This window comes from Myotis davidii, unplaced genomic scaffold (assembly GCF_000327345.1).
Source record: "Myotis davidii unplaced genomic scaffold, ASM32734v1 scaffold453, whole genome shotgun sequence".
Taxonomy (NCBI): Eukaryota; Metazoa; Chordata; class Mammalia; order Chiroptera; family Vespertilionidae; genus Myotis; species Myotis davidii.
Genome location: NW_006285234.1, coordinates 1,077,723 through 1,105,681, shown reverse-complemented (window position 1 = coordinate 1,105,681; position 27,959 = coordinate 1,077,723). Strand labels below are relative to the sequence as shown.

The following is a 27,959-nucleotide window of genomic DNA, read 5'->3' as shown; positions in this document are numbered from 1 at the left end:
AACCCTCCCGGGAGCTGCCCCCTGGCTGCCGCTCCCAGGCCTACTGGAGCCACTGGTGGGGACCCACCACACCCAGTGGCTGATGAGGGAACTATTGCCCTTTCCCGGCAGCTTCTGTCCTATTAAAGAACCAGTCAGTGCCCAGCCGGTGTGCTCAGCGGTTGAACATTGACCTATGCACCAGGTTGCAGGCTCTATCCCCAGTAGGGGGTGTGCAGGAGGCAGCCAATCAATGATTCTGTCTCATCAATGATTTTCTATCTCTCCCTCTCCCTTTCTTATATTAATAAAAACATAATTAAATAAAAACAAACAAAAAAACCAGCCAGGAGAGCCGTGGCCTGGGCAGAGCAGACCTGATTCTCAGAACCTCCGAACCAGACCCGGACATCTGCCTCCCAGCCCAGACTTCATGGCGGGCTGGATGCACCCCCAGCTCCCAAGGCCTTGCCTCCATTAGCAAACCTGGCCCCACCTTGCAGGGGACACTGGCCTCATCTCCGTGGCCCAGCCGTTTCCTGTGGCCTTGGCTTTCTTCTGCTGGGACCTCCCCCTCCCCAAAGGACGTCCACAGCCTCACCACAGGTCTCCTCAACCCACTCCTACCCTGGGCATCACCGTGAGCACACCCCCACCTTCCCTCTAAGGGTCCGCCTGCCTCTCACACCTCAGGAGGCTGCTTTTCATTTTTAAAATTTTATTTAAATGTAGACTGTTAGTCAAATGATTGGAAAATCAATAATGAAAAATAGTTTTTTAGGGGTTTCTCTTGGTGCTGAGGAGCACATCTCAGTGGCACTGACCCCCGGGGGGACATAGCACCTCATGGGGCTGAGGTCAGCCCCCAGGGGTCACCAAGGCCGTGTGGGCCAAGGCGCCTGCACGCTTGTGGCCTGGCTGCCGAGCTGGGACCTCCCCAGGCCTGCAGCACCCTCAGGGAAGACCCTAGCCTGCTCCCTGGACCGGGCTCTGGAGGCCTAGCTCTGCTTGGGCTCCTGAGCCCACCCCCTGCCCTGTCATAAATATGTACAAATCCCTGACAGGCTGGGCACCAGGCCTGGGGAAGCTGGGGATGCCTGTCCCCAGGCCTGCAGCACTGAGACTCTCGGGGAGGTGCTCGGGGCGGCTCGGACGATCACTGCCCTCGTCCCCCACCCTCCATCCCTCAGGTCGCTGTCCTCAGGCAGCTGCCAGCTGGCCCAGGACCCGGCGGAACTGCTGAGTGCTATGGCCCAGCTCCTTGACCCTGTCCACCATGTCCTGGGCGGCGGTGGGCGATGGGTACTGCAGGGCAGCAGCCTTGGTGGTGGCCACGATGCCACGCAGGAGGTCGCACAGCAGGTTGCTGTAGTGAGTCACCTGGCTGCGGACGTCAGCTGCCTTGGCCTGCCGCGACAGCGTGTCCCCGATGAACACCAGCTTATGGGCGCTGAGGATGACAAACTTGCTGTGCGCCACAAAGATCTTGGGTGGCTGGTTGGTGGCCACGGCAGTGAAGAAGGCATCCACCGCGTTGGTGAGCGTGGTCAGGTTCGCCTCGCACTGCTCCAGGTAGAAGAGCAGCAGCTGCCTGTCCGAGGGCCCCAGGCTGCCTGTCCGCCCTGGGGCCAGGGACTGGGCCGACGTCCAGTTGGTCAGGTCGTGGTCGATGGGCCGAGACACCTCTTGCTCCAGCCGCTCAAACTGCTTCAGCTGGGGAGAGGGAAGGCAGAGTGAGACCGCAGCCACAGAGCATGAGGGCTCAAAGGGGCAGCACCTGGAGTCCGCAGCAGCGGGGACAGGCCTCCTATCCTATTGGCAGAGCATGTTCTAGAGCAGTGGTTCTCACCTTTGGCTGCACATTAGAATCACCTGGGAATCTTTAAAATCCTGATTTCTGGGCCTCATCCTCCGGAAATTCTGTTTTTTTGTTATGGGGTGGGGCCACAACATTAGTAACAAAGAAACAGAATTTCCGGAGGATGAGGCCCAGAAATCATGATTTTAAAGATTCCCAGGTGATTCCAATGTGCAGCCACGGTTGAGAACCACTGCTCTAGAGATTCTCCAAATAACTTTTGTCAATCTCCTTTATGATTCCATTTTTATCACATTTTAAAAATGGCACAATGAGAGACATGGAGAACTGAGTGGCTGTGAGGACGAGGGACATCACTCTTTTCTGGGTGCTGCTCTCTAATCAGTCAGAACATAATCGTGGGGAAACTCTTTGCAACTCCCTGTGAATTTATAAATATTTCAAAATGAAAAGTAAAAAAAAAAATCATGTTCTTAACATATACAACATAAAAAGACTTAATGCACCAAGCAGAGAACCTTATGGGTGATATTTCTGCGTTTATTTTGTGCTAGTCTATGTTTTAATTTTTATTATCTTCATAATCAGAATAAAACTCCCTTAGTTTTTGTAAACTGTCTTTTTCAAGTGATCCAAAATATGAAGGAGATTCTATATTTGCAGATAAATGGTTTATGAAGAAAACTGGGTACAATTTAAATGTTCAACAATAATGCTATATGACCTTATAAAATAATTTATGAGGAATGTTTAATGCCATGGAAAAACGGGTGAGATAAAGGCAGATGTAACTGCTCACAAAGGACCACGTTAAACACTCCTCCGGGTAACGGCTTCTTTTCCTGCTTTCTCATACTTCTCTCTGTGTTCCCTCTAAAACGTCCACCACGCTTACTCTGCTAGTGTCAGCCCAGCGAACGCGGGGGACAGGAAGCAGGGGAGCGGGCTGGGAGCCGCAGGCCGGCTCTGACAGACAAGCAGCTTTGGCTGAAGCAGCGGGCGTCCCGCGTCCTCACCTGCTGCAGCTCCAGCTGGCCCTTCCCCTGCCGAATGATGTTGCCCTTTTCCAGCAGCTCCTTCTGAGTCTTCTCAAACTCCTCCTTCCCCTGGAGGGGAGACACAAGGACTGGGCTGAGCCAGGACCCCCCAGACCAGGAGGGGGCGCGGTGAGAAGAGTGGCCACCAGGGGGCGCTGCACACGGCACCAGGCTCACCCGGAGGCCACGGGGCCCAAGGTGGGTCAGCTTCCAGGGGAAGCGACCTCCTGGGCCTCCTCCATCTCTGGCCAGCACGGGGGCGGGGGCATACTCCATGTGGCCAAGGCCAGCCTCCCTGCCCTCGTTCCGGGGCCAGAAGTCACATTCATGTCCATCCCCTAGGCCAGTGGTCGGCAAACTGCGGCTCGCAAGCCACATGCGGCTCTTTGGCCCCATGAGTGTGATGAGCCGCAGTCTGCCGACCACTGCTCGAGGCGTACAGAGCCTGCGCCCACCTGCCCCTGACCTGTGCTGACGCCATGCCAGATCTCAGCCTGGAATGCTGAGGCCACCTGGGGGGCACCCCGGTCTCTGCTCAGAGCACCGCGTTCCCATCACCTCGCCTTGAAGTATCTTTGTCTTTGCTGATATTTCAGGACCCACCTCCCCAAACAGAACAGCCACCTCTGCCCTGGTCACCTGCAGGACCCTGAGGACAAGGATGCACTGGCCCAAAGGCCTGAGGTGGGGAAAGGAATGGGCTTCTGGGGGGCCCTCTGGCCTAGAAGCTCAAAGTGAGAGGACAAGGGACCCACCTAGGCCCTCATGGGGCCAAATCCTCCTTTGGCCCAAAAGCCCTCAGTGAGGGTGATAAGGGTCCCACGACAGGGGTGGAAAAATCAGAGCTCAAAGAGGACCGGGGAACTGGGCAGGGCAGGCACCCACCTGCAGGTGGACATAGTCGTAGTCCTCCATCCAGCCCCCCTCGCTGTTCTCGTACTGCCCATCCGGTGAGTCCTGGGAGGTGAACTTGGGGGGTGAGGGCAGGGGCCGGGACTGGATGCTGCTGGCCTTGTCGGTGGGGATGGGATGCAGGCAGCCACCCACCTCGGACCCTGAGACAGGGGCCTTGGTCCGTCTGAAGAGCAGCGAGGCATTGCCATGCAAGAAGGAAGCCAGCTGCTTGGCATCCTCGGGCACAGCCCGTGAGCAGGCCACCAGGCGGTCCAGGTCTTCAGAAGTGGCCCCAGGGCCTCCTCGGCTACTGTCAAAGGTCTGGCCATGGGCCACCAATGTCTGGTACACGTCCTCCATCTTCTGCAGTTGCCGGCTAAGCTTGGCATTCAGTGTACGGTCAGAAGTGTGGGCAGAGTTGCCCACGGCACTGCGGGCAAACTCCAGCAGCTCATGGACGGCCCCCTGGACAGCGGCCACAGCAGCCCGCAGGTCCTGTGCAGGGGGCTCCTGAGGCTCCGTGGTGCTGCGCCAGCCCCCACACCGGCCAGCACTGCTTGCCACGTCCAAGAGGTGGGTGACAGTGGCGCTCACACCCTGCTGTAGCCGGGTCAGGGCCTCCACAGCCACCTCCAGCTCCAGGGGCTCACGGCCCGGCACCGGTGTCTCCAGGGAGGAGGCCGACTGGCTGCTGCGAGTGCTGCCTGTGCTGGAGGCAGACAGGCGCTTGGCATCAGCTGGAGCCTCTCGCTCAGCGGAGGGGGGCACCACGTACACGCCATCGTCGGCCACGCTGCTGTCAGCCACCTCGGGAGGCAGAACCCGCTCACGGGGCACGTCATAGAGGGTGCTGGGGCCAGGCCGCCGCAAGCCAGGGGGCACGTCATAGATGTCGGGAGCAGGGGGCGGCACGTCGTACACATCCTCAGCGGGCGATGAGTCTGGGGGGGGTGCAGCGAGGACCAACGGGTGGCGGGTTGGGTCAAAGGGCTTGGCCTTGGCGAAGGCAGGGGGCACGTCATAGGTTTCTTCACGCAGTAGTGGGCCATCAGGGACGTCCTTGCTCACGGACGGCGGAACATCATACACCTGAGGGGCCAAAGGGTGGTCAAGGCTGCCTGCCCATCTGCCCACCTGGACCCAGCTCCAGCCCGGTGCACACTCACCACCATCCTAGCCACAGGTATGGTTAAGAGCCCAACTCTGGGGCCAGACCTGAGCTCAGCATCCTGGCTCCACTGTGTGACCTAAGGCAGGTGACTGCTCAACTCTGAGACGGGAGATCTCCCCACAGGCTTGTTGTGAGGATTATATAGGTTAATTCACTGTGTGACTTCAAACACTCAGTGGGCGATCAGATATCACAACCCTACCACCATCACCATCACCATCACCGCCACCACTACCACCACCACCGCCATCACCATCATCATTCACTACCACCACCACCGCCATCACCATCACCACCACCACTACCACCACCACCATCACCATTCACTACTACCACCACCACCATCACCACCATCACCACCACAATTCACTACCATCACCACTACCACCACCACCATCACCACCACCATCACCACCACCACCACCACCATCACCACCACCATTCACTACCATCACCATCACCATCACCATCACCATTCACTACCATCACCACCGCCATTACTGCCACCACCATCACCATCACCACCACCACCACCGCCGCCTGTGTATTCCCTGCCCTGTGGCAGGTACTTGGCTGAGCTATCTGTGTATTACAGTCAGGTGACAACACCTTGGCTTGTGCCTGATGCCTCCGCATTATTACTGGACCCCCTTTTGCTCTCGGAAGTGTCGGGTTTGGGTGACAGGCTCTGTGGTCACCTTCTGATACCCCATGTGTTCCTCTCACACATCGTGAAGAAGGCCCTTCACGTGGCCCTTTTACAGCCAAAGATGCTGAGGCTCAGGAGCACCCATCGGAGAGTGAGTGAGGGCAAAGCTGGGGTCTGGAGTCAGGTCTCTTGATGCCCCCACCCCAGTGCACACTCACAGTCACACCCAGACCCGAGCTCAGTCAGGACCAGCCAGTGAGGCCCCAGCACCCCGACTGCTCACCGCGTGGTGGCTGGATGGCGGCAGGCTCTTCTCCACACTGGGGGGCACGTCGTACACGTCCAGCGATGGGTCCCAGCCATTGGGACCCTTGACCGCCATGGGAGGTGTGTCATATACCTGGGGCAGAAAAGGTGCAGTGATACAGGTGCCAGGGCCTCCTGAGGGGATGGAAAGAGCAGAAACTCCAGAGCCACCCACCCTGGCCTGGGCGGGGAAAGCCACTCCTCCCTCAGCAGGGCCAGCCAAGTCACCCCACCCAGGCCGGCAGGCACCTACCTCCTGGCTGTACTGGCTGGGAAGCCCTCGAACGGGGGGCACGTCGTAGATGTCCTGGGGCCCTGGGCCCAGCAAGTGGCGCGGGATGTCGTACTCGTCCTGCTCTGGCTGGGAGGCCTCGAACACATAGCCCTGCCCCACGCGGGTGGGCACTACCACCTGGGGGCAGACGGCCGACTGTCACCACCAGCCCTGGAAGCCAGCCTCCAGGGTCCACTCTCGGGTCCTCAGGGAGACTCCGCTCCCTGTGAGTTGGCTGAGACACACAAAGGTGAGGGGCAGGGGTCCCCCAACAGTGGGCTCAGAGGCCACTCAGAGGCAAGGGCATTCTCATCCCCTTGCATTCTCTGCCCTTTCTTCAATGACGTGCTACGCCAGGAAACCAGGAAAAGGAAGTGGCCTCTACACCTGCATGACCAGGTTTCAGAAGAGGGGGCCTATGGGCTGGGGGAGGACGGGCCATCATTGAGTGGGGTGCCTTTGCCGCAGGACACTTCCCAGCTGCACCTCCTAGGAAAGTCTGCCCACGAGGGGCTGTTCTGACTGCGGGATCCAGTACAAACGGAAGTGTGGTGCCAGGCTGGGCCCAGAGAGGTGGCCCGGCAGAGCAGCAAGCAGCCCCCAGCCCTCTGCTCCCCCCACAGCACATCTTGGGGAGAGACTCCTGAGGACAGGCCCAGTAGGGACTCCCAGACCTCAGGGCCAGTTCTCAAGCAGATGGAGTGAGAGTAGCCAAGACTCCCACTCCCCACCCACAAGGCCCTGAGACCACCACTCACCCGAACAGGTAACATCGGCCCAGAGGGGAGGCCAGCCCCTTCCCCTCCCCGCTGCCCGACCCTGGGCCCCGGATCCGGAGCCGCAGACTGCCCACAGCCCTTCATGTCAGCACCCGGCCCGGCAGGCAGTGCTGGGCATGCAGCCTTCTTCCCACAGGCACCCTGGGCCTGTGGGAGGGTCAGCTGTGTGGGAGGGTCAGCCTGAGGGACAGGCTGGCAGGTCTCCTAGGCCAGCTCAGGGCACGCCTCCCCAAGGCTGCAAGCCCTGATCTTCTCCTGACAGAAAGGCCTTTTGTTCCCTAATCAAAGGGGATGTCTGGGATGGGGTGACTCGGGCCCTCCCCACACACATCCCTGGGCAGTAGAGCTGAGGCAGGGCCAGCCCTCAGGCTCACGGCCCCCAGAATCCTGTGTCCACGCTGTGCCCAGCCCCCACGCACGGGCAGCTGCCAGTAGAACAGTGTCTCCCCCAGAAGTGCAGGCACCAGCACTCTTCTCATCAGCCCAGGGCCTGGCAGAGCCTCCAGCTCACGCATCCCCTGCCTGCCTCCCTCCTGGGCAGGCTCCCGTTAGCTGCTGGGGCGTGCCTCCATGGGGTTTCCCCGCCCACTGCCCCCCACCCCGGCGTGTCTGGAAGTGGAGCTGGCGGCCCTCCCCAGACTCATCTCCCTCCTTGAGCCCCAGACTTGAGTCTCCTCCAGTGCTATTTTTCACTGGAACCTTTTTTTTTTCTCGAGGCCCTGCTGGCCTCCAAAAGGCAGGTGGGGACCGGGCCTCATGAAGAGGGGTGTGCACCTCCCCTTTTGCACCCCCACCCAGTCTCCACAGATGACACAGGGCAGGCAGCGCAGGCAGAAGGGCTCTGGGGTCCAGACCCAGGCGCTGGGCAGCTTGCCACGCCTGCGGCTGAGCTGGTGACAGTAAGCAGCCATATTGGCCAGCTTAAGTTTTTCTGGGAGAAAAAAATAGTAAGGCAGCCGCCAGTGGGGAAAAGCTCATTAGGGAAACCAGCTCTCCAGAGAGCTGCTGAGCCACCTCATCACAGGCCGCCCTGCTCTGCACCTGGGCCCCATTAGCAGGACCTGAGGCCCCCAGGGTGGGGTCACAGCCTGAGTCTGGGAGAAAACACAGACCCCAACCCAAGACCACGTGCTCTCACACATATCTCAACAGTGCAAGACAGACACACGCATACCCACTGCCAGATGCACACTGAAAGACAGACAACCGGACAGGGTATCTGCAGGGCAGGAGTGAGACATGACACTAACGGGTTCAAAGACCCAGTGAGATGGGCTGGGCCACCTGCCCAGGCAGCTCGGCTGCCAGTCTCTCCCATCTGCAAACGGGTCACTGGCTCACGTGACCCAGGCTGACTGGCCTGGCACACCCCCACGCCACCTGCATCTGGAAGCTCGGTGTCCTCCTCTGAGAAATGGAGCAGTACTGGAATGCTGTGGGACGGAGTAGATGCCCACCTAACCTCTCATCGAGAGTGAGGGACAAACCTAGCATGGCACCCCCATGGCCTGGCACCAAGAGCCTGGGGGGATGAAGCTCCCAAAAGGAACAGAACTGAGCTCAGCTGTGTCTCCCCAGCGCCTGACCCAGAGCCACAGCTGTTCCCTTAGGCACAGCTGCGGCCCCTGACCCAGAGGCAGTCCCCCACAAAAACACCCCTCCCCCTGGGGGCCCTACCTCCTTCTGCCCTCAGCCTCCTAAAGCCACGCCCCTGCCCAAATGGTGCTGACACCCTGGTGTGGCCCTGGCCTCTCTCAAGCCACTCAGTCCCCCAACCAAAGTCGGCAGGGCTCCTCCAAGGCCCAGCCAACCTCTCCCCTGGACCAGGAGCCTGTTTCCCAGACTTGTGAGGGGGAGGACGAGACTTACGAAAGCACAATCCTGAAATGGGGACACAAATGCACGCGCACCAAGATGTCCACGCCTGGCTGTGTGTCAGAGACACGTGTCATCAGAAACTGCCTAGAGCCCACCCACGGAGGGGCGACAGAGCAAATCCAGGGCAGTCGTCACAATCATGTTTAGGGACTCAACAAAATGCTTCGATATCTATCTGATATTGGATTTACTACCTCAAAATGAAAAAGTATGTGTACAAATCTGTGAAAGATGCATAGAGTATGCTAGACAAAACATGCCCAAATCTCCCAGTGATTACCTCGACTGGGCATCTCCTGTCTAGACCTTCTCATACATTACGCATTTTTTATGACAAACAAGCTTCACTTTCATGATCATAAAATAAAAGCAGATGTAATCCAGGCTGCCCAGGTCAGGAACAATGAGGTTTCTTGAGGGAGGGCCACTGGGCCTCAGCCAGGTGAGCCCAGAGCAGACTGACAGCAAGTCTCACCAATGGGAGGGAAATGGAGGCGATGACCAACACCTGGTCTCACTGCTGCTGCCTGGCCCACAGGCCTCCTGCCTGCCTGCTCACAGATGCACCAGGGCAGGCCTGCCTGCAAAGACAAGGGAAGGGGGAAGGTATGCCTCCCTGGTGTGTGCAGAGCATGGAGAGGGGAGAGAGAGAGAGAGAGAGAGAAAGAGAGAGAGAGAGAGAGAGAGAGTGTGTGTGTGTGTGTGTGTGTGTGTAGGGGGAAGAACTAGGGCCTGTCCCAAGGCTCACCAGCTGGGAACTGCTCTCTGCTACTATTTTCTGCTAAAGCTACCTGGGAGCAGCCTAGTCTAGGTCATCCCAGTCCAGCACTGCCCATCTCTGGCCAGAGAGCTGAAGGACCAGGCGTGGGAGCCGGTGACCCAGGGTTCCCTGGTAGCCAGTGTCCATGGAGCCCCTTGGGCACCTGCCAGCCAATGACCCCAGGAAGGTCTCCTGGCTGCTGAGCTCCATCCTGTGGGCAGGGGCAGGTCTCCCACCTCACCCTGGGCTGGCTGAGGACAGGGGCTCAGTGCTGTGGAGTGAGCGTCCACTCAGCTGCTACCTCTCCAAACACAGGAGGCCCTGGGCCCAGGGAAGCTGATCCAGCAGAGCCTGGTTGCTATGCCCACTGCCCATCCTCTCCCCAGGGTCTCCGAGTCACACTCGCTGTGGTCTCCCTCTGAGGAAGGACAAGCTGAGGAGCTGGAGCTGCAAAGACTGTAAGAACTTCTCTGCTGGTGAGGGCTCCACACCAGTTTCTCAGGGTCCTCCTGGGTGAGCTGTAAAGGGTGAACAACCATGGAGGAGACAGGAGAGCTGGGTGTGGCCACTTTGTCCCCCAAGTCTGTGGGACTTCCATTTCCAGGCCTCAGGAAACTGCACTCCCCAATTCTTGAAGGGATATGTGCATGAGAAGACACAGGCCAAAGGTGAGAAAATGTTGCTCCTGATTCAGCCCAAAGCAGCCAGTGGGGTCTGGTCTCCCTCTTCAGTGCGTCTCCTTCCTTCAGGCAGACAGACTGGGGAGGGTGTGGGGCCTTGTCCCCTGGCCCACCATCCAAATGGCAACAGCTCACAAGAGGCTTGAACCAGATTCTCTCTCAGGACAACCCTGTACTGGCAATCCCATAGGCCAGTGGTCGGCAAACTCATTAGTCAACAGAGCCAAATATCAACAGTACAACGATTGAAATTTCTTTTGAGAGCCAAATTTTTTAAACTATATAGGTAGGTACATTGTTATTAACTTAATTAGGGTACTCCTAAGGCTTAGGAAGAGCCACACTCAAGGGGCCAAAGAGCCGCAGTTTGCCGACCACGGCCATAGGCAATATTCTCCCCACTGTGCAGGAGTTACAAACAGGTCCCTCGTAGGTGCCTGCAGGCCCACTAACATGCCCCAAAAGAGAAGGGTTGGGCAACTATGGAGCCAGGACGGCCAGAAGATGTGCTCTACCCCCGCCCCAGGGACTGACACGCCCGCCCCAGAACCTCCAGGCACAAGGTGACTGGCCTCTCCCCTTTGTCCCTTCTTCCTTTCCTGATCGCCAGGATGTAGCCATGCTGGTTAGAGCTCACAAGGCAACTACCCTGGCCCATGAGACTCAAGCCCTACATCGACAATGTCAGAGCTACAAGACGGAAGGAGCCATGGCCCCTTATAGGCACAGAGGTGTGTGTCAGGCCTGCGCTGCTCACTTCCAAACTGAGAAAAAAAAACCTCTCCTTTTGTTCAACTCATTCTTTAGGGTTTTCAGCCACATTTCCCTAACTGCTGCACTGTACTCCATGCTGGATTTCTCCCCTTCAAGTGCCACCCTACACTCCCAACCCTCCTGCCTTTTCCTGGGTCCCCTGCCCCTGCCTGGGCCCCTCAATGCTCCCACACCCTCCACTCTCTGGGCAGAATGACTGACTAGAATATGGGTTGAGCAGGTCACTTCCACTCAAAACCCTCTATCTTCAGGAAAACATCTGGGTCTTAGGTGGCACCAGGCCCCTGGGAGTCTGTCCCCAGCCTGTTGCTCCTGCATCACGAGCCAAGCCCTAACTGCCAACCCAGAACACGGAGACTTTTCCACACCTCCAGGCCTCTGACAGGCTTCGTCCTCCCACTGGGGTTTGTCTCAGCTACCTCCTCTCTGGGCTGGCCCAGCCTGTTCACTCCCATCAGCAGCAGCAGAATGAACACATTCCCCAAACAATCACCTCCCACCTTAGCCCCAGACCAAATACACGGCCACTGCTGGAGCCCCAGAGAACCCAAGGGTGTTTAGCTGAGCCCTGCTGTGCCCAGAAACTGGGGTCTAGGTGAACCCCATCCAGAGGTCTGCCCAGCCATGCCAGGGTGGCCTTACCTTTGGCGGTGGCTTCGTCCCTTCCCAGCTGCGTGCATCCATGGATGGGGGAACCTGGTAGATGTCAAGCCCTATCCCAGCAGAAGGTGGCACCTGGTAAATGTCCTGGGTGGAGTTGCCAGGCCCTGGAGGCACCTGGTAAAGGTCTGGGGCTGGGCTGGGGAAGGGGTGATGGGGCACCTGCTTCGCGAATGTGGCTGTCTGCTTGGCCGGGGGAGACTGGAACTGTGGGCTGGGCCCAGGGGCTTGGTAGAGCCCCTGTTGGGTTTTGCTGGGGGTGGGCACCAGGTAGATATTGTCAGACTGTGGTGGGTAAGCGACAGGCAGCATAGGCGTGTACTGGGCAGCTGGGTTGTGGAGGCCAGGCTGGGGCGGGGTCAAGGGGGCAGGTGGGCCGGGGCCGGGCCCTGCAGGCTTCTTGTCGTGCATGCCCACGAGGATCTTGAGGCGGTTCCCGGGCACGATGCCTTGGCGCCCGTGCAGCGAGCAGAGCCACCAGCCGTCCAGGCCCTGTGTGTCCCGCTCCAGCACCGTCATGATATCCCCCTTGCGGAAGGAGAGCTCATCTGGGGACTCGGCCACGTTGTCATAGAGGGCTTTGGCCAGCACGTTCTAGGGAGAGAGAACACAGGTGGGCATGAGGATGTACATGGAGGGCTCAGTGGCTTGCCCAGCACCCACATATCTCCAGGTCAAGGGAAGCGTCTGGTTTTGGCACTGGGAAAGGAACTAAGTAAAGTTTGGCACAATCCCGGTGCCTCTGACCCCATGAATCCCAGCAGAAAGGCCCAGCTGATCTGGCATTTTTTTCCAAATGGGCCTGGATAGCACCTCAAAATCCTCTCAACCGCAGCCACCACCTACACGCCAGGGATGGCACTCAAGATACTATTAAAAACTACTCCCAAAGTCATACTGCAACCTGGACAACACTGGGAGAGTAGCGATAATGACACTAATGGCCACCACGTTCTGGGAAGAAAACAGGATGTACACCCTCCCTGCTCCAACTCAATAGTCCTGCTGCCCCACCAGTGCAATCAGCCAAGAGGGAAAAAACAAACACAGTGGAGAGGGGACACAGGGACAAAACTGTCCTCATCTATGTAAAACTCCCCACACACTAGAAGACTGTACCTGATGAGAATGAAAAGTCATAGAACAGATTTCACAGGATTAACAACAAAAGCTACAAGTTATCCAGGAATTGATCAAGCAAAGCTTGCAGGAGACCTAAGAGGCAGAAATGTTTACATTCTGTCAAAGGGCTCAAGAACGAATGTAAGGCGAAACATACACCAAGTTCATGAGGGGATGCCTAAGCGCTATAAAAAAGCCAAACAGTCCAAGCTTACTAATGAATTATGATTACATTCACAGTGCCAGCAGAAACTTTTAAAAATATATATATTTTAATTGATTTCAGAGAGGAAGGGAAAGGGACAGAGAGATAGAAACATCAATGATGAGAGAGAATCATTGATCGGCTGCCCTCCGCATGCCTCCCCCTCCCCCACTGGGGATCCAGCCAGCAACCCCGGCATGTGCCCTTGAATGGAATCGAACCCGGGACCCTTCAGCCCACAGGCTGATGCTCTATCCACTGGGCCAAACCACCTAGGTCAGCAGAAACTTTTTTTGTTGAGGCATCTAACCAAAGAAAAAGAATTCTTCTAGAATTAAAGGGAGGAAAAGAGGTCTACAAATAGGCAGATTAACTCTGAAAATAAAACACCAAGGGCGCTTGCCTTCCCAGCTGTGAGAGCCTGCCACAGCTCCAAACCAGGGAGTGGCCTGGGGGCCGGAGGGCTGGGACAGGACTCAGGAAAGAGGAGGCTGCTCCGTAAACGATATTAGGAGGAAAACTCCATGTGAACACTTGCCTCGTGTTATAAATAGAGGGCAAGCAGAGACCTAAACGTGAAATGTGTAACTCTAGAACTAGTAAAAGAAAAAATTGTGGGAGAATATCTTTGTGATCTTGAGATGGGGAAAAAAAAATAAAACAAAACCTCAAAAACAAAGACCCCAAAGGCACAAAATGTAAGGTGACAAAAACCAAAACAGACGGGGTGACAGGTCACCAAATGACAAGAGTGATTAACTGGAGGCACTCCTACAAAGCAGTAAGAAAAAAGATAAGAACACTCACAGAAAACCAACAAAATATGAGGAGTGACTTTTTCATAGGGGAAAACTGAATGGCCAAGACCCCACAAAGAACGTTCAGGGTTCCAGCCAGCAAATCGGGACACATGTGCATCTCTGCTGTGTGTCAGCAGGTGCCCAGGTGTCTGGTGAGGCCTGTCGGCCACACCCTCCTGGGGTAAGAGTAGAGTCCTTTACTGTAAATGTTATAAACATCTACAAAACAACCCCATGTATTTTTCACAGATTCTTATCCAGGGAGATTCCAGACACATTACGTTAGCACGGGTGCTTCTGGAAGAAGGACAGGAATGAGACAGACATCAGGAATAAATGAGAAAAATAAAGCAAAACAAGGAACGGCAGCACCCTCCAACCATACTCTTTGCTGCTGTAATTCTCCTGTTAATTTGCACAGCCACCAAACACTGTTTCGGGGTTCCGCTAGTCAGCAAACCTTCCCAGAGCAGGAACATGCGCTCCAGGGAGAGGCCCTGGGGGAAGGCTGTAGGGTCCGAGGCAGGCGGACCATAGCACTAGTGATACTGAGTGGCAGACCCAGAACCTCACTAGAGGCAGAGAATCTGGGGGTCAGGAGGCCCTGAGTTTTTAGCCCTTGGCCCCTGATGCCGCTGCTCCCTTGCACAGGTGCCAGGCTCAGGCTGGGCCCAGAGATATCACAGAAGGTCCCCCCCTAGACTTACCCCCCCTCGCTGGAGGGCCAAGGTCATTTCCAAGGAGCTAAGGAGGTGCCTGGGGGAGAGAAGGCCAGGGTTGCGTTGGCCTTCTAGGGCAGCAGAGAGCTTGGCAGGTGCAGCACAGGCCAGGCCTCACACACAGGGGAAGCCAGGTCTGTGGAAAGGCCAGCATCAGGCCAGCTGGGCTCCAGCTCTACCAGTGAGGCCTCAGCTCTGGTTGCCCTACTCTGAGCCTCCTGGGATCTGAGGACACACAGCCTGGTCTAGACCCCTGACTTGGGCATGAAACCTGGGTGTGGCCACCCATTAGCTGTGTGACCTTCCCCACCTGGGCCCCGTCTCCTCCCCAGGACTCCATCTGCAAGGAGTCAAGCAGGAGCAGAAATTCCAGGCAGAAGGAAGAGCCACACCCCCGCAGGCAGGAACAGGAAGTGGAAGCCTGGGCCCTGGGGCAGAGGAGAGTGAGGGTGAGGCCTCAGCTAAGTCCAGGGGGAGCCCCTCTCCTCACTCCATACCAGCATCTGGGTCAGCAAGGGCCCTCTGAGCTCCGTCTCCACTGCTGCCACAGGACTAGGGGAGAGGCCTGAGCATCACCAAGGTGACCACTGGGAAGGCCTGGGCCCCAGGACTGTATGCTCAGACCCCAGGAGCCCACTCCCTCAGAGCAGCTCAGAGGTTCCCGCCCCAGAAAGGGCCAGCAGCAGGAAAACTGGGAGCCAAGAGTGGCAAGACCCAGGGGAAAAGCCAGCCAAGGCAGGCAGCTCAGAGCTCAGGGAGGGCAGAGCCAGAGGAGTCAGCCAGCACCAAGATGAGCACCAGGGCAGAGGCCCCTGGAACTGCTGACGGCTGCAAGGTCCACACAGAGATTACAAATGCACGGAAGTGTAAATTATGCCTCAATAAACCATCACTCCAACTTAAATAATAGGGAGAGGGAAGAATAACAATGTTAATATTTGAGATGACTGGGAGATGTTTTCTCTTCCTGATTTTCAGAATTTTTCAATTTGTATTTAATGAGTATTTCTTGGCTTTGGGGTTAAAACAACACATATCCTGAAAAAGAAAACAGTGGACTACCTCCTAGGCTCCAAAGCAGGACAGGACAGAGGAGGCTGAAACAGGTCCAGAGGCCAGAGCCCAGGGAGAAGGAGGCAGGGGCGAGGGCTGCCCTGCAGCCCACTGGGGCTCCAAGGCCCCATCCCCAGGCTGCCTTTAAGAAAAGTAAGTTTCCCAAATATGGTCTGCAGCCTGCTTCAGGGAATCACATCCCTTCAGAGGGCGGGACACACAGTCCCCCTCCCCCAGTGACCCCAGAACACAGAGCCACCCCACTGGGTCCCCCCAGCCCCTGCCCTGGTGACCACAGGAAGTGCCAGCAGAGTGAGTCACAGGAAAATTCCCCTCTGGCCCAGTCAGAGGGGGCGGGGTACAGACAGAGGGGACTGCCCCTAAGAGGCCCCTCACCTCTAAGGAGAAGGGCAGCTCAGGGAAGGCTGGCAGATGGGCCTCCGCCAGGTCCCACAGATAGGGCTGGGGACTCAGGGAGGCTGAAGGGCTCTGCTCAGGGCAAGGTCCAGTGGGGGAGGGAGAAGGGAAAGCAGAGAGTCCACCAGGGCCCAAGAAACTACTGGGGACCTCCTGTGCAAGGGTGGCCAGCCCCCACCCCTCAGAGTGAGGTCCCCAACTGCGGCTGTAACTGTATGTCCTGGGGCGGCTGGAGCCAGGCTGGGAAGCACCTCTTGGGCTGGGCACGTGGCACTGGGCGCCTGGCACCAGGAGCTCCTTGCCTACGTCAGCTGGTGCCTCTGCCCAGAGCCCCAGAAGCAGCCTTCTGTAGCCTGGGCACTGCTGGCACTGGAGCAATCCAGCTGGCCAACGACTTACCCCTTTGGGTTTCTAAACCTTCCCAGCAGCTCCTGACACAAGCTCCTTCTTCCTTCTCTCTCAGTCACTCAACAGCACTCAGACCAGACCTGGGTGACCTCAGGCAAGTCCCTTAGCCTCTCTGAGCACTCAGATCCCTGTTCGGGGTGACACAGGCCTAGTCCTAGCTTGATCAGGTCTTTATCCACATGGGCCTTACATTCCAGTGGGGCAGACAGACACCAAAAAAACTTGCTAGGGCAGGGGGCAAGAGTACGGTGCCCAAAATAATGTAGGACAAGGCTACTGCACCTAGGGTAATCAGAGAGGGCTTCCCCAAGGAGGTGACACTTCAGATGACTCATGAAGAATGAAAACTAGGCAACGGTGAAACCAGCTGGGGAAGAGCATACAGGCAGCGGAGGGGCATGAGCCAAGGTACTGGAGCAGGGAGAGGCCAGAGGGGAGAGGGTTATGGCCCTGGAGTGGCAGGCAGGCCAGGGCCAGTCACACTGTAGGATGAGTTGGGATGGTGCATGGAGAGCTTAGTAAATGCTATCCAAATGGTGGCATCCCACCCACGGCAGGACAAGCCTTGCCCCAGCTCTGGACGTGTTCCCCAGGACCCAGGGTCTTGCCCAGCTTGTTCTTACAAGGAGCCGGCTCCCGCAGAGCCTAGCTTTCCAGCCTCCCTGCTTCTGGGACAATCAGGTGCTTCACCCCCGAGCTCACAAGAGGGCACAGCTGTGATCTCTTGGAGGGGCACCCTGCCAGAGCACTATCACTGTCCTGGCAGACACTGCTGGCCATCTGTCTGCCCTGCCCTGCGTCTCTGGCCACCTCGCTCCTGCCTCTAGGAAACCTCTCCCTGTGTCCTCCTCAGGACATGACTAGGGTGTGGTCCCTTCAGGAAGGATCCTGTGCCCCTCATTGGGCACCTGCTCACGGTTTCCCCCACCTGGAAGTACTAATACATCCTGTTATTGCCCACTTCATGCCCCCTAACCTGGACACCCTCAGCATGGACTCCCCTCCCCTGCAAGAGCACCAGGCCTGGCCGAGGATGGGTGGGCTCCGGCAGAAATCCTCCTGGCATGGAGTGCCTGGCCCTTCCTGGGAGCAGTGTGGCTTCACCTGAGAAAGCAAATTGGAGCTCGCTTACCCAAGAGGGAGGAAGCAGAGGAGAACCCTAGCCTTGGACGCTGGTGGTCAGGCGTCTGCGTGAACTGCAGCTATCTGATGGGTATTCATGTCTCCCCCACGGCTCCACCAGCTGCCCCGGGACCTTAGATGCGCTCTGGGTATCCCCAGCCCCAAACCCAGTGCTGGGAGTGGTGGAGAGACACAATTGATGGGTTCCCAGTGACTACAACAATGATGGCCGGTGCTGATTCTGGCAGAGGCAGGGCTCTTTTGTACACTTCAATCGCCTCTTTTAACCCTATGAGACGCTATGATTAATTACCCCCGCCTTACAGACAGGGAAGCTGAAGCACAGAACAGTTACTCGACTGGCCAGGCTCAGTCAGGGAGCAACAGAAGCGGATCTGGGCTGTGACAATGTGGCGCTGGTGGCTCCTAGGGTAATGCTCAGGTTCATGGGAGCCAGGAGTGGAAATTTCACAGGCCTTTTACTCCCTCCTGTTCCCCAGCTCCAAAACACACAGACACACACTCTCTCCAGCCCCCAGTGCAGAGCCTCGCACACAGCAGTCACTTGGGAAACACTAGTTCCCTTCATACCCAGAACCATCTCAACGTGAGCCAAGTTTATTTCTGGGATATTCTGTTTGCTTGTCTCAAGGAGTCTCAATGGCCAATGAACACAGGCCCAGTGCGTGTACCGACTGCAGTCTGCGCCCACTGGTCAGTGCCTGACCATCCCCTTGTCCTGCCCCTGTAACCCCAGGCTGTAACCGAGCTCTGAGAGCAGTGCCTCTTCCCTTCCCAGACACCCCCATGCTCACATCCTTCGTGGAACTCTGGGACCAGCAGCGTTAGCTTCACTCCCCTAATACTCCCAGGGCCAACCGAGTGGCTAGAATCTGGGTTCAAGTCCTCAGTGCTCTGCCAGCAGGGAACAAATGTGGGTGCGCCCCCGTTTCAGAGCCATCCCAAGGGGAGCATGGTTCCTGCCCTGCTTACCTCAGGGGCCTGAGGCTCAGCTCTATGCCTAACACTCAGCAGCCAGAGGACAGGTCTGTAGAATGAAGGATAAAAATCCACTGTCAGCAGCTCCCAGTAACAAGCCACGCCTGGCCTCCGCTGCAGTGGCAATAGCAGATGCCTTTGTGTCTAGGGCCAGCTCTGGCCGGAAGCAGACCCCTCCCCCGACCCTTGCTAGGGTGTCCCAGGCACTATCTCTAGGAGGCTGGGCAGAGGAGAGGTGAAAAGGGGAGGCCCTCCTTGCTGCAGGGATTGGCCTCTGCAACCCCCAACATACCATGGATGGTGGGAACAGGCAGGATTGAGGCCAAAGCACCAAGAAGCCTGTGGGGCAGTATAAGGGCACAGCCAGCCTACACCCTCTAGCCCATTCCAACTGCTGGCAGCTTGGGAATGGTCCTCAGCCCCCTTAGAATCAGTGGCTCAGTGGTTGTGCGTTGACCTGTGAACCAGGAGGTCATGGTTCCATTCCTGGTCAGGGCACATGCCCGGGTTTTGGGCTAGATCCCTAAGTGGGGGGCGAACAGGAGGCAGTCGATCAATGATTCTCTCTCATCATTGTTGTTTCTATTTCTCTCTCCCTCTCCCTTCTTCTCTGAAATCAATAGAAACATATTAAAAAAAAAAAAAAGAATCGTCACCACTGCCACCTCTCCCAGAGACTCACCCCAGGCTGGCAGACCCTAGACCTACACACTTGACACCCTGCTGCTCTTTCCCCATCACTGGGGCCTGATGGGAGGAATCACAGGTCTCTCAGCAGAGGGCTCAGCAAGAGGCTGACCTTTACTTCAAGGGCAGCACCAGAGTAGGGGTAACTGCTCCCAACCCCAGATTTGTCATCATGGAAGGCAGAGGCAAAAGGGACAGCATGGATTTCACTCCTTACAAGGTCCTGGATTCTCCACCTTGACATTTAAAACCCTGAGGATCCCTAGACAGTTTGATTCAGTGGATAGTGTCAGCCGGCAGACTGAATGGTCTGGTGCTTGATTCCAGTCAAGGACACGCCCAGGTTGAGGCTTGATCCCCAGTAGGGGGCGTGCAGGAGACAGCCAATCAATGATTCCCTGTCATCAATGATGTTTCTATCTCTCTCTCCCTCTCCATTCCTCTCTGAAATCAGTAAAAATATATTTAAAAAAATTAAAATAAAAAAAATAAAATCTCGGAGCTCTGCCCACTCCAGTTCTGAAAGAGAACTTTCAGCAGCCCTTCAAGCAGCACCTCTGCTTGAGCTGAAATGGAGAGGGACATGGTGGCACCAGAAGTGTGGTATTCTAGCTTAAAAACAGCACCAAACGCCTGATTTCTAGGATACACAGTGGGGATGGGAGGGGAGATGGAGCCCTGCCCCTCCATCCTTTGTGCTCCTTTCACTCCAGGTCAGTACTTCACCCTGCTCCTCACCTAGAGAGGGGAGGGAGTTAGGGCCCAGCCCCACCTCCTTGGAGGGAGAGCACCCTGCAGCCCCTTATTGGGGTCTAGATCCCTATCCTCCACCCCACCCTCCAAGTCTCCTGGGTACACACCTGGCTGGTTCTTGCTGTGGGCTCCTAGGGGGCAGGGATGGGAGTTCTCTAGGTCCAGGAGAAAGGGTTATGGGATCTCCTAAAAACACTGGGCCTTGGTCCATGTTGCTCAGTGGTTAGAGCGTTGGCCCACATACTGAAGGGTCACAGGTTTAATTCCAGGTCAAGGGTATATACCTGGGTTACAGGTTCAATTCCCACCTGGTCTTTGGAGTGTTGTCATGCTCTGCTGCGGCCGCCAACTTGGTGGGGTTCCCCTGGCCCAGGGCTGTGCCTTTGTGGCCCCTTCCTGGGACCCAGTGTTTTCTTTTTGGTTTATCTATTTTTTTTTTCTTTTTTTTGGTAATCCTCACTCAAGGATATTTTTCCATTGATTTTTATTTAATTTAATTTATATATACTTTTTTTTATTGATTTCAGAGAGGAAAGGAGAGGGAAAGATAGAAACATCAATGATGAGAATCATTGGTTAGCTGCCTCCTGTATGCCCTCCACTAGGGATCAAGCCCACAACCCGGGCATGTGCCCTGACCAGGAATTGAACAGTGACCTCCTGGTTCATAGCCACCATTGATTTTTAAAAAGAGTGGAAGTGAGGAAGAGAGAGAAAATGATACAGGGAGGGAGAGGGAGAGAGAGAGACATCCATGTGTCTCTCTCACATCAACTGGTTGCCTCCCACCTGTGCCCAACCCACTCCTGCTCCTGCAGCACCAAGCACACACCTGCTCTTCTAGGTCTGTCAGCCCTGTCTCCCTGACCCCCACCATCAGTTCTCCACCTGGGAAAGGAAATGGGCACTGAGGCATGCCCCCAGCCCCGGCAGATGAGGAACATCTCCCCGCCTGGCTGAAGCCTGCATGCAGGGAAGCCCGGAGAGTGCCTTCCAGCGAGACCCTTCCTCATGGTAGGGGTGTGGGAAAGGAAACTCCGTGTTCTCAAGACGGATGAAGCCCCAACAACTCCCCTAGCTCTAATCCGCCCACTCTCCCGCCCATCTCCAGCCCTCAGCAAATCTGTTTCTCGGACTCCCTCAAACTGCAAGGAGAGGCTGAAAGCCTGGACTACGGACACTCAAAAAGCAGTCCGCCCCTACCCGGCGTGCCCTCGACCACGGAGGCTGGCACCCCCGGGTGGCAGTGCAGCCCACCGCTAGGATCCGGTTTTTGCAATCAGGTAGGTAAAGGTCAGGAAGCGCCTGTCCCCAGTCCCGGAATCCGGCGCGGGAGGGCGGGCCGGGGTGAATCATTAACCGGCCCCAGCCTGGCGCTCCTGGCGGCACCCGACATCTCCACAGACACCACGCACTTGCTAGCCCAAATCTCGATCCCTAACCTGGGGGAGGGACACTCCAAAACACACAGATGGACTGATGGACGGACGGACCCCCACCACCTCCTGGTCAAGCCCCCTGGAAGATCACGGTCTGAGGGACCTGGGCCCCCTCCTCATAGCTTGGAAACTGAAGCCAAGGTTCCAAGGCCCAAGGTCACCCAGAAGGCGGTGGCCGGCAGGGGGAGGGGGGGGGGAAGGGGAGCGGGCCTCCCGCCAGCAACTTTCCCGGATCCAGGAACTTTCCTGCCGGCCAGCAGCCCCTGAGTCCAGGCCTGGGCTCCTTCCAATGCCCCCGGAGCGCGCAGGCTCTGGGATCCCCATTCATCGTCTCCAGGCGCTCGGGCCACGGTGTGAGGTGGGTCCAGGACTTCGGACCCCAGCCTGGTTGCGCCCCCGCGGAAGCTCCAGTGCCGGCAGTTCCCAGGACCCGCAGATTCGGCAGGAAATGCCGCTCGCTTAACTCTCCCATCTGGGCCTGCCCCAGACAGGGCAGTCTCCTCTACGGGGGTACGTGGACTCCAGCCGGACAGGGCGTGAGTACCCCACCCCGGCCGCCACACTCACCAGGTAATTCATTGTGTCCAGCCGGCCTGCCTGGGGCCCCAGCTCCCCGCAGGGACGCACACCGAGCTGCCCGCGCCACACGCCCCGCCCTGAACGTGCCACAGGCGCCCAGGTCCAGGTCCGGCAGCCGCTGCCACCACGCCTGCCGCCGCCGCCGCCACCCAGAGCGGGGTCCCCTCTCGCTCCGCCCGCTGCGGGCCAGCCTAGCCCGGCTCCCGGCATTCCCAGCCGTGCACGCCCATTGGCCGCTGTGGCTCCCCATGCAAATGAACTGCCTGCCCACAGGGCGCGGGCACGAGCGGGAGTGCGCGGGCACGCGCCGCCCAGTGGACCAACCCCCACCCTCTACCAGCGCCACGCTATGCTCTAAGTGCTGCCGGCCAAATGCCAGGCTATAAGCCTAGTACACCGATATTTCCTTTTCTCCATCCAAATGCATGTCCCCAACCTATACCTTTGGAGAGAATGCGTCCCTCCTCAAAGGCCTTAGTCTCAAAGGCAACGCCGCCTCTTCTGGGCAGACTACGGACTGCCCTTTTTCTCTTCTTGCTCCTCCTCCCCCTCCTTCTCCTTGTACTTCTGCAGCTTTTGAGGCTCCAGCCTCAAGTTGACTTATGCCTTCCCCGCCCACCAACCCGGGGGCACCCCACGATGTCCTTCATGCCCTCAGACTCGGAGGTAATCTGAATCTGGAGGTAAAGGGGAGGGGGTCGCCCCAGCTGGCAGAAACTAATAACCACCATGGCAGGGACACAGGTCATGCCTACCTGTAAGAGCCCAAGGAAATGAAGACTTAAGACAGGAAGGTTGGTAACTGAGAGGGTGTGGAGCCTGAGCTCATCCTGTTCTACCAGACTGTTCGAGGCTCCAGTCCATTCATGGACAAGGGGCTTACCATCTCTCACCTTCTCCACTTAATTGAATCCAGCCTCCCTGAAGCATGCTCCCCCTCCCCTAAGGTCTCAGGCCTGCCCTAGGAGCTCTGACCTCATCCCAATCCCTTTGTCAGCCCTGTCCAGGCCTAACACACTAGCCCAACAGCTCATCTGTTTCAGCAACATGGTAGGGGTCTGCAGGTAATGAGAGAGAAGGAAGAGCCACTACCATCACCAGTGGGAAACTGAGTGGAAAGCGTCTTAGTTCTCCTGAGTCCCTACTCCCTAGGCTGCAGGTCACTGACTGTCACCTCACACAGCAGATCCAGGGTGTGCCCGTCCCTGAGCTTGGTTCAGGCTTGCACAGTGGCCTACAGGGAGATCTAGGATGGACCCTACTCCAGAACCAGTTTGGTGTCTTATTCCTGGATCCTCAGACAGTCAACATCCTGGGCCACTTACTAAGTATGCAGACACCATCAGGCAGCTTGCAGTGCCAGGGAAACAGTGGGGCACACTCGGCTTTGCCCTGCAGAGAACCCTGAGGCATGGCCTATAAAATATATATAAAGCCAATATATATCCACAGCCATCCCTCCACCTGACACACACCTGACACCCAGTCCAGGTGTACCACCATGGGCAGGCCCTTTCCTATATGTAAAATGAAGAGGCTGAACTAAGGCAGCCCAAGTCTGGCTGGTCATGGGTCCCCTGCAGAGCTTGTTAAAAAACATATTCCCAGGTCACCCCTCCAGAAAAAACATGTGGGGGAACCTGAGCATCTGCATTTCCTCAAAGCTTCTTGGGGAACCACCAGACAGAACTCACAGCATAAGGGGTGGGTAAGGAACAGTGGGATTTGGACACAATGGGACCCAGAATCCTCCAGGAGCAAAACAAATGGGTACCACCCTATGCCCTCCCCAAGACAGGCCCCCTCGTCACCCTCAAAACAGCCCACTTCCCCACAGAAGAAGAGCCAGCTCTCAGAGAAACACTGCCTAGAGCAGTGGTCGCCAACCAGTGGGTCTGTGAGGTCCAAAAGGTTGGCGACAGCTGGCCTAGGGCATCCTCTCCTGCGTATTCCCAATGGCTGTGTCCCAAAGTCAGACAAGAAGCTGTGGCCTCCCCTAACCCTGACCCCATTCCCAGGTTCCAAGGGAGCAGATCGAAGCCAACTGGGTCATGCATTAACATTTGTCTGGAGGGAGTCCTTAGGTTTATCCCAGGTCACCAATCCTGTGGGGTGAGAGGTGGGGAGCAGGCCTCACAGCCAGGCCTGTCCTGCAGGCAGGAGGTCTCTGCAGGGACAGGCTGGGACACCAAAGTCCTGGCCCGCAGCTCTGTCCTAGATGGCTTAGGGAGAGAGGAGGTGGCTGGCTGGGAACAAGGGAACAGGAAAAAGAGACCCTCTAGTAGTCTCTGGGGCTGGATTAAAGCAGCTCCGGGGGCGGGGTTGCTGGGGAGGGGGGGGTAGATGGGGGAAGGGAACCCAGCTCAGGCTCAGGCATTTCAAAAATTTGCTCCTTTTCCACTTAAACTCCCTCCCCCCAGCCTGTGCCTCCCAGAATGGCATTTCCGCTTTGGAATCAAGGCCCTAGGATCCGTGCCCGACTGTACAAGAAGGAGGGGAAGAGGAATGCCCCTTCCCAGGCCTGAGGGACATGGAGGACAGGACCCACTGGGCAGGCTATGATTGGGGTGTATCGTGTATAGGGGAGCAGACCCTCCTGGGCTGACAGCCCCCAGGACAGCCTTCTTGGGGCCCTGAGCCAAGGTTCTATGATCACACGCTCATTTCATGCCCACAGCAATTCTGCAAAACAGGCTTCACAACTGGCCCCATTTTCCAGATGAAGAGGTCAAGACCCAGTTTACAGCCCCTTTGCCCCAGACCCTACCTAAGTGGGAAGAACAACTTGGGACCCAGGTCCCATTCTCTGGGCTTTCCAGGTCTTATTCTGCAGGTCAGACCCACTGCACTATGAACAATTCTTGCTTTAGGCTCAACAATGTCTGTTGCAGCATTTATAACTGTAAACAAAGGGTTGGGGAATCACCTAAATGACCAACTATAGGGGACAGGTGAGGCAACTACAGCCTCAATGGAATATTGTGCAGCTATAGGATGGCCTCTTTCAAAGACCAAAAGCAAACAAGACCATGTTTATGACAATGGGAAGTGAAGAGAGCGACTCAAATGACTTGCACGGTGATGCAGCAGCCCTTCCCCTCCTAAAGCTTTGGTCTTCCCAGCAGCACCGAAGGGAGGCTGGATGGATCAGCGGATGGCTGGCTCTCAGAGCAACAGCAGGAAAGGATTTCCTGAGACCGGAGGTGAGTGCTGCCAGCCCCAGGGACAGGAAGAAATGATACATCTGAAGGGCCACAGGGTATCGAATTCAGCCTTCCCTCTGGGCTGGCCACTCACCGTGGCAAGCTCAAAACCAGCCTTCGAGCTGGAGCCAGCTCTGCCTGGGTCAGGGTGTCAAGGGACCCCTGTAGGTGGCCTGGAGAAGAGATGAGCCCAGCTGCATCAAGAACTGCCGTCTAACACACAGCCCAGACACGGTCCTCTCTGCCACACTGGGGGCCAGGACAGAGCTACCGCTACCCAGAGGTTCAGAGAGGGGTAGGGCCTTGCCCAGGTCCTACTGCCAGGAAGCGGCAAAACTACACCCATAACCTAGCTACCCAGGCGTGTCCCCATGGAAAAACACCCAGGTGACCCCAGACAGAGCAGAGTAGGCACTCTTAGGGCGGGTGTTAGAGCTGTCAGTCATAAGAGCTTTCCTATCCTCCGCTGACCTTTGAGGGTGGAGTAACCAATCAGGCAGTTCATTTGTCATTACAGCGGTGATTCTGACTGTGGGGAGGTGGGCGGGCCCCACAGCCTGGAGCCAAATCTCTCCCCAGTTACCTCCACTGGGGCAGGGAGGCTCTGGTCCTCAGCCTGACTTTCCCTTCTGTATCCCCCAGGCCAGTCCCAGAGATGTGGGTGCAGGGGCAGGGCCAGGACAAAAGGTGTGAGGATGGAGTGATCAGGTGCAGGGACAAAGTGAGGGATGGGGAGGGGGCCTCGGCTTGGGCAGAAGACAGACTGGCCTCCCAGATCCAGGCCTGGGTTCCAGAAAATCCAGTGCCCTCACCTTCCTGCACTTCCTTCCCTCCACACTCTGGCTGTTTCAAGGAACCGAAAGGAGCAGCATTCTTTCCTAATTCTGTTAACTGCTTTTCTAATTTGAAAATTAAAGCTCAGCAGGGGAACCTATAGGGAAGTGCCTGCTTCAGAAAGGGGCCCAGGGTCTCTCTGCCCAACTCAGGGTGCTGACTCTGGTACCCTCAGTCCCCCTTTCTCCTCTGCAGCCCCCTCTTCCACTCTCTAGGTGGGGGACCTTCCTGGGTGCTGTCAGGCAGGTGGGAGCTCTCCTAATGAGAAGGTTGGGGCCTGGGTGTATTTGCCCTTCTCCTTGGCACTGGGACACACGCCTGGCGTCCTCCCCTCAATACTGCCTGGAGGGTGAATCAGGCTGGCAGAAGAAACAGGGGTGGGGAAGACAGAGGCTGGGTTCTGGCTGAAGGAAAGGAGGGTGGGAGCAGGTGGGGCACAGAGGTAAGCCCGTCCTCAGGGAGAAAGCTTAGCTGCTGGTGGCCGCTGGGCTTGGGGTGACAGCCTGGGCAGGCAGGGACACAGGGTGTGGTCAAGAAGCCGGCCTCAGCCCTCCATCTGCTCTTGCTTCTCCCCATAGCAACCAGCCCAGCACATCAGGGCAGTCAGAGGCGGGTGACTTCACATGCCATCTGCTGTCTCCTCACCCCCGAGCCTGCTTGTGTAGGAGCAGAGGTACTCACACCCACAGAGACCCACAGAGATGTGGCAGGGGGTGGAACAGTGCTGCCCAGCCACACAGCTGAGATAGGAGGTCAGGGAACCAGTATTGTCACAGGAGGGGACTCTGAAGACTCGGGGAGCACTGGGGTGAGCATACAGGAAGGAGTGGATACAGAGCTAAGGCTGCCACTGGGAAGGAACTGTTTGTTCTCCCTTCTCAGGCCACACTGTGGAGCATCCCACCTGAGCCTGCTCCACCTACAGAGAAAGGCTCCGTTTGCCCCAGGAGACAGTAAAGATCCCAGACCCTCAGCCCATCAAGCAGCGTTCAGAGCCTTGGTTTGTGCAGACCCTCAGCACATCAAGCAGCTTTCAGAGCCTTGGTTTGTGCAGACCCTCAGCACATCAAGCAGCGTTCAGAGCCTTGGTTTGTGCAGACCCTCAGCACATCAAGCAGCTTTCAGAGCCTCGGTTTCTGAGTTTGTTAAGTGTAACCCAGTGGTTCCCAACGTGAGCCACACACCCCAAGGGGGGGGGCGATTTGATTTTTTAAGGGGGGCAATTTGAGAATAAATTATTAACAGTGAATTTTTTGCATTTCTTATGGTTCTAGGGGCCTCATATACAGTATATAAATATATATTGTGACATATTTATGCATTTCAGTTCTCTATTATGTTTTTTGAAACTTTATTTGCTATTTTTTCATCACTTCATATTATTATTTTTTAACAATTTCTTAATGATTTCTTCCTCAGTACTTCAAGTGTCCTTTTGTTCTTTTATTTTTCTCTTTCATGGATGCCATGTTCTTTGGAAGCTTGTTTAGATCAACTTAATGGTCTTTTAGGCTTCCTCCACATGAATAGGAGTTCACTTTTTGAATAACAAGAATTAGTATAGTCACAAGGGGGACATCAGGATTTTAGAGATGCTTAGGTGGAGTGTGGCCACAAAAAGATTGGGAACCACTGGTTAACCATCGCCAGCAGCCCTGCCGATCACAGGCCACCAGACTGAGGCATGGTGCATGGTGCACAGTGGCACCCTGGTATCAGCAGCACATCCCTCCCCTGCCCATCACACACCAGACCCATCCTGCCAGGCACCAGGGGGCAGGGGTGTTCTCCACTCAGCCCTTCTCTCCCAGCCCCTGCTCCGGAGCCCTGAGCTTCCCCTAATCCAGCAGTTTTCAACCTGTGGGTCTTGACTCCTTTGGGGGTCAAACAACCCTTTCACAGGGGTCGCCTAAGACCATCGGAAAAACACATATATAATGACATATTGTTTTTGTGATT

General features: G+C 56.6%; 1 protein-coding gene and 1 long non-coding RNA gene across 3 annotated transcripts; one reads left to right on the top strand and one right to left on the bottom strand.

The window, feature by feature from the left end:
• Positions 1-680: 680 nt before the first annotated feature.
• On the bottom strand, positions 681-22,152 carry BCAR1 (breast cancer anti-estrogen resistance 1). Of its 2 annotated transcripts, XM_006755755.2 has the most exons (7): positions 21,952-22,150; positions 11,643-12,254; positions 6,109-6,267; positions 5,833-5,949; positions 3,721-4,818; positions 2,815-2,904; positions 681-1,692 (listed from the first exon to the last, which is right to left on the bottom strand). In XM_006755755.2, exons 1-7 carry the CDS (start codon positions 21,961-21,963, stop codon positions 1,180-1,182), a joined length of 2,601 nt encoding a protein of 866 aa, XP_006755818.2. In that variant the 5' UTR covers positions 21,964-22,150; the 3' UTR covers positions 681-1,179. The 2 variants fall into 2 exon arrangements, with proteins under 2 accessions (XP_006755818.2, XP_006755819.2); XM_006755756.2 differs by lacking the exon at positions 2,815-2,904 and having other exon boundaries at positions 21,952-22,152.
• Positions 21,040-26,987, top strand: LOC102752226. Its single transcript, XR_001512530.1, has 3 exons — positions 21,040-21,954; positions 25,089-25,166; positions 26,883-26,987. It is a non-coding gene; the product is annotated as an uncharacterized LOC102752226 (long non-coding RNA).
• Positions 26,988-27,959: the final 972 nt, after the last annotated feature.

Bases quoted from the DNA above. Each gene is read 5' to 3' on its own strand.
- BCAR1 (XM_006755755.2), bottom strand. The intron at 5,950-6,108 runs GTAGGTGCCTGC...TTTCTGCCCCAG, and splicing joins CCAGCCAGTACAGCCAGGAG to GTATATGACACACCTCCCAT. The intron at 4,819-5,832 runs GTGAGCAGTCGG...TTGGCCCCTCAG, and splicing joins CGCCATCCAGCCACCACGCG to GTGTATGATGTTCCGCCGTC.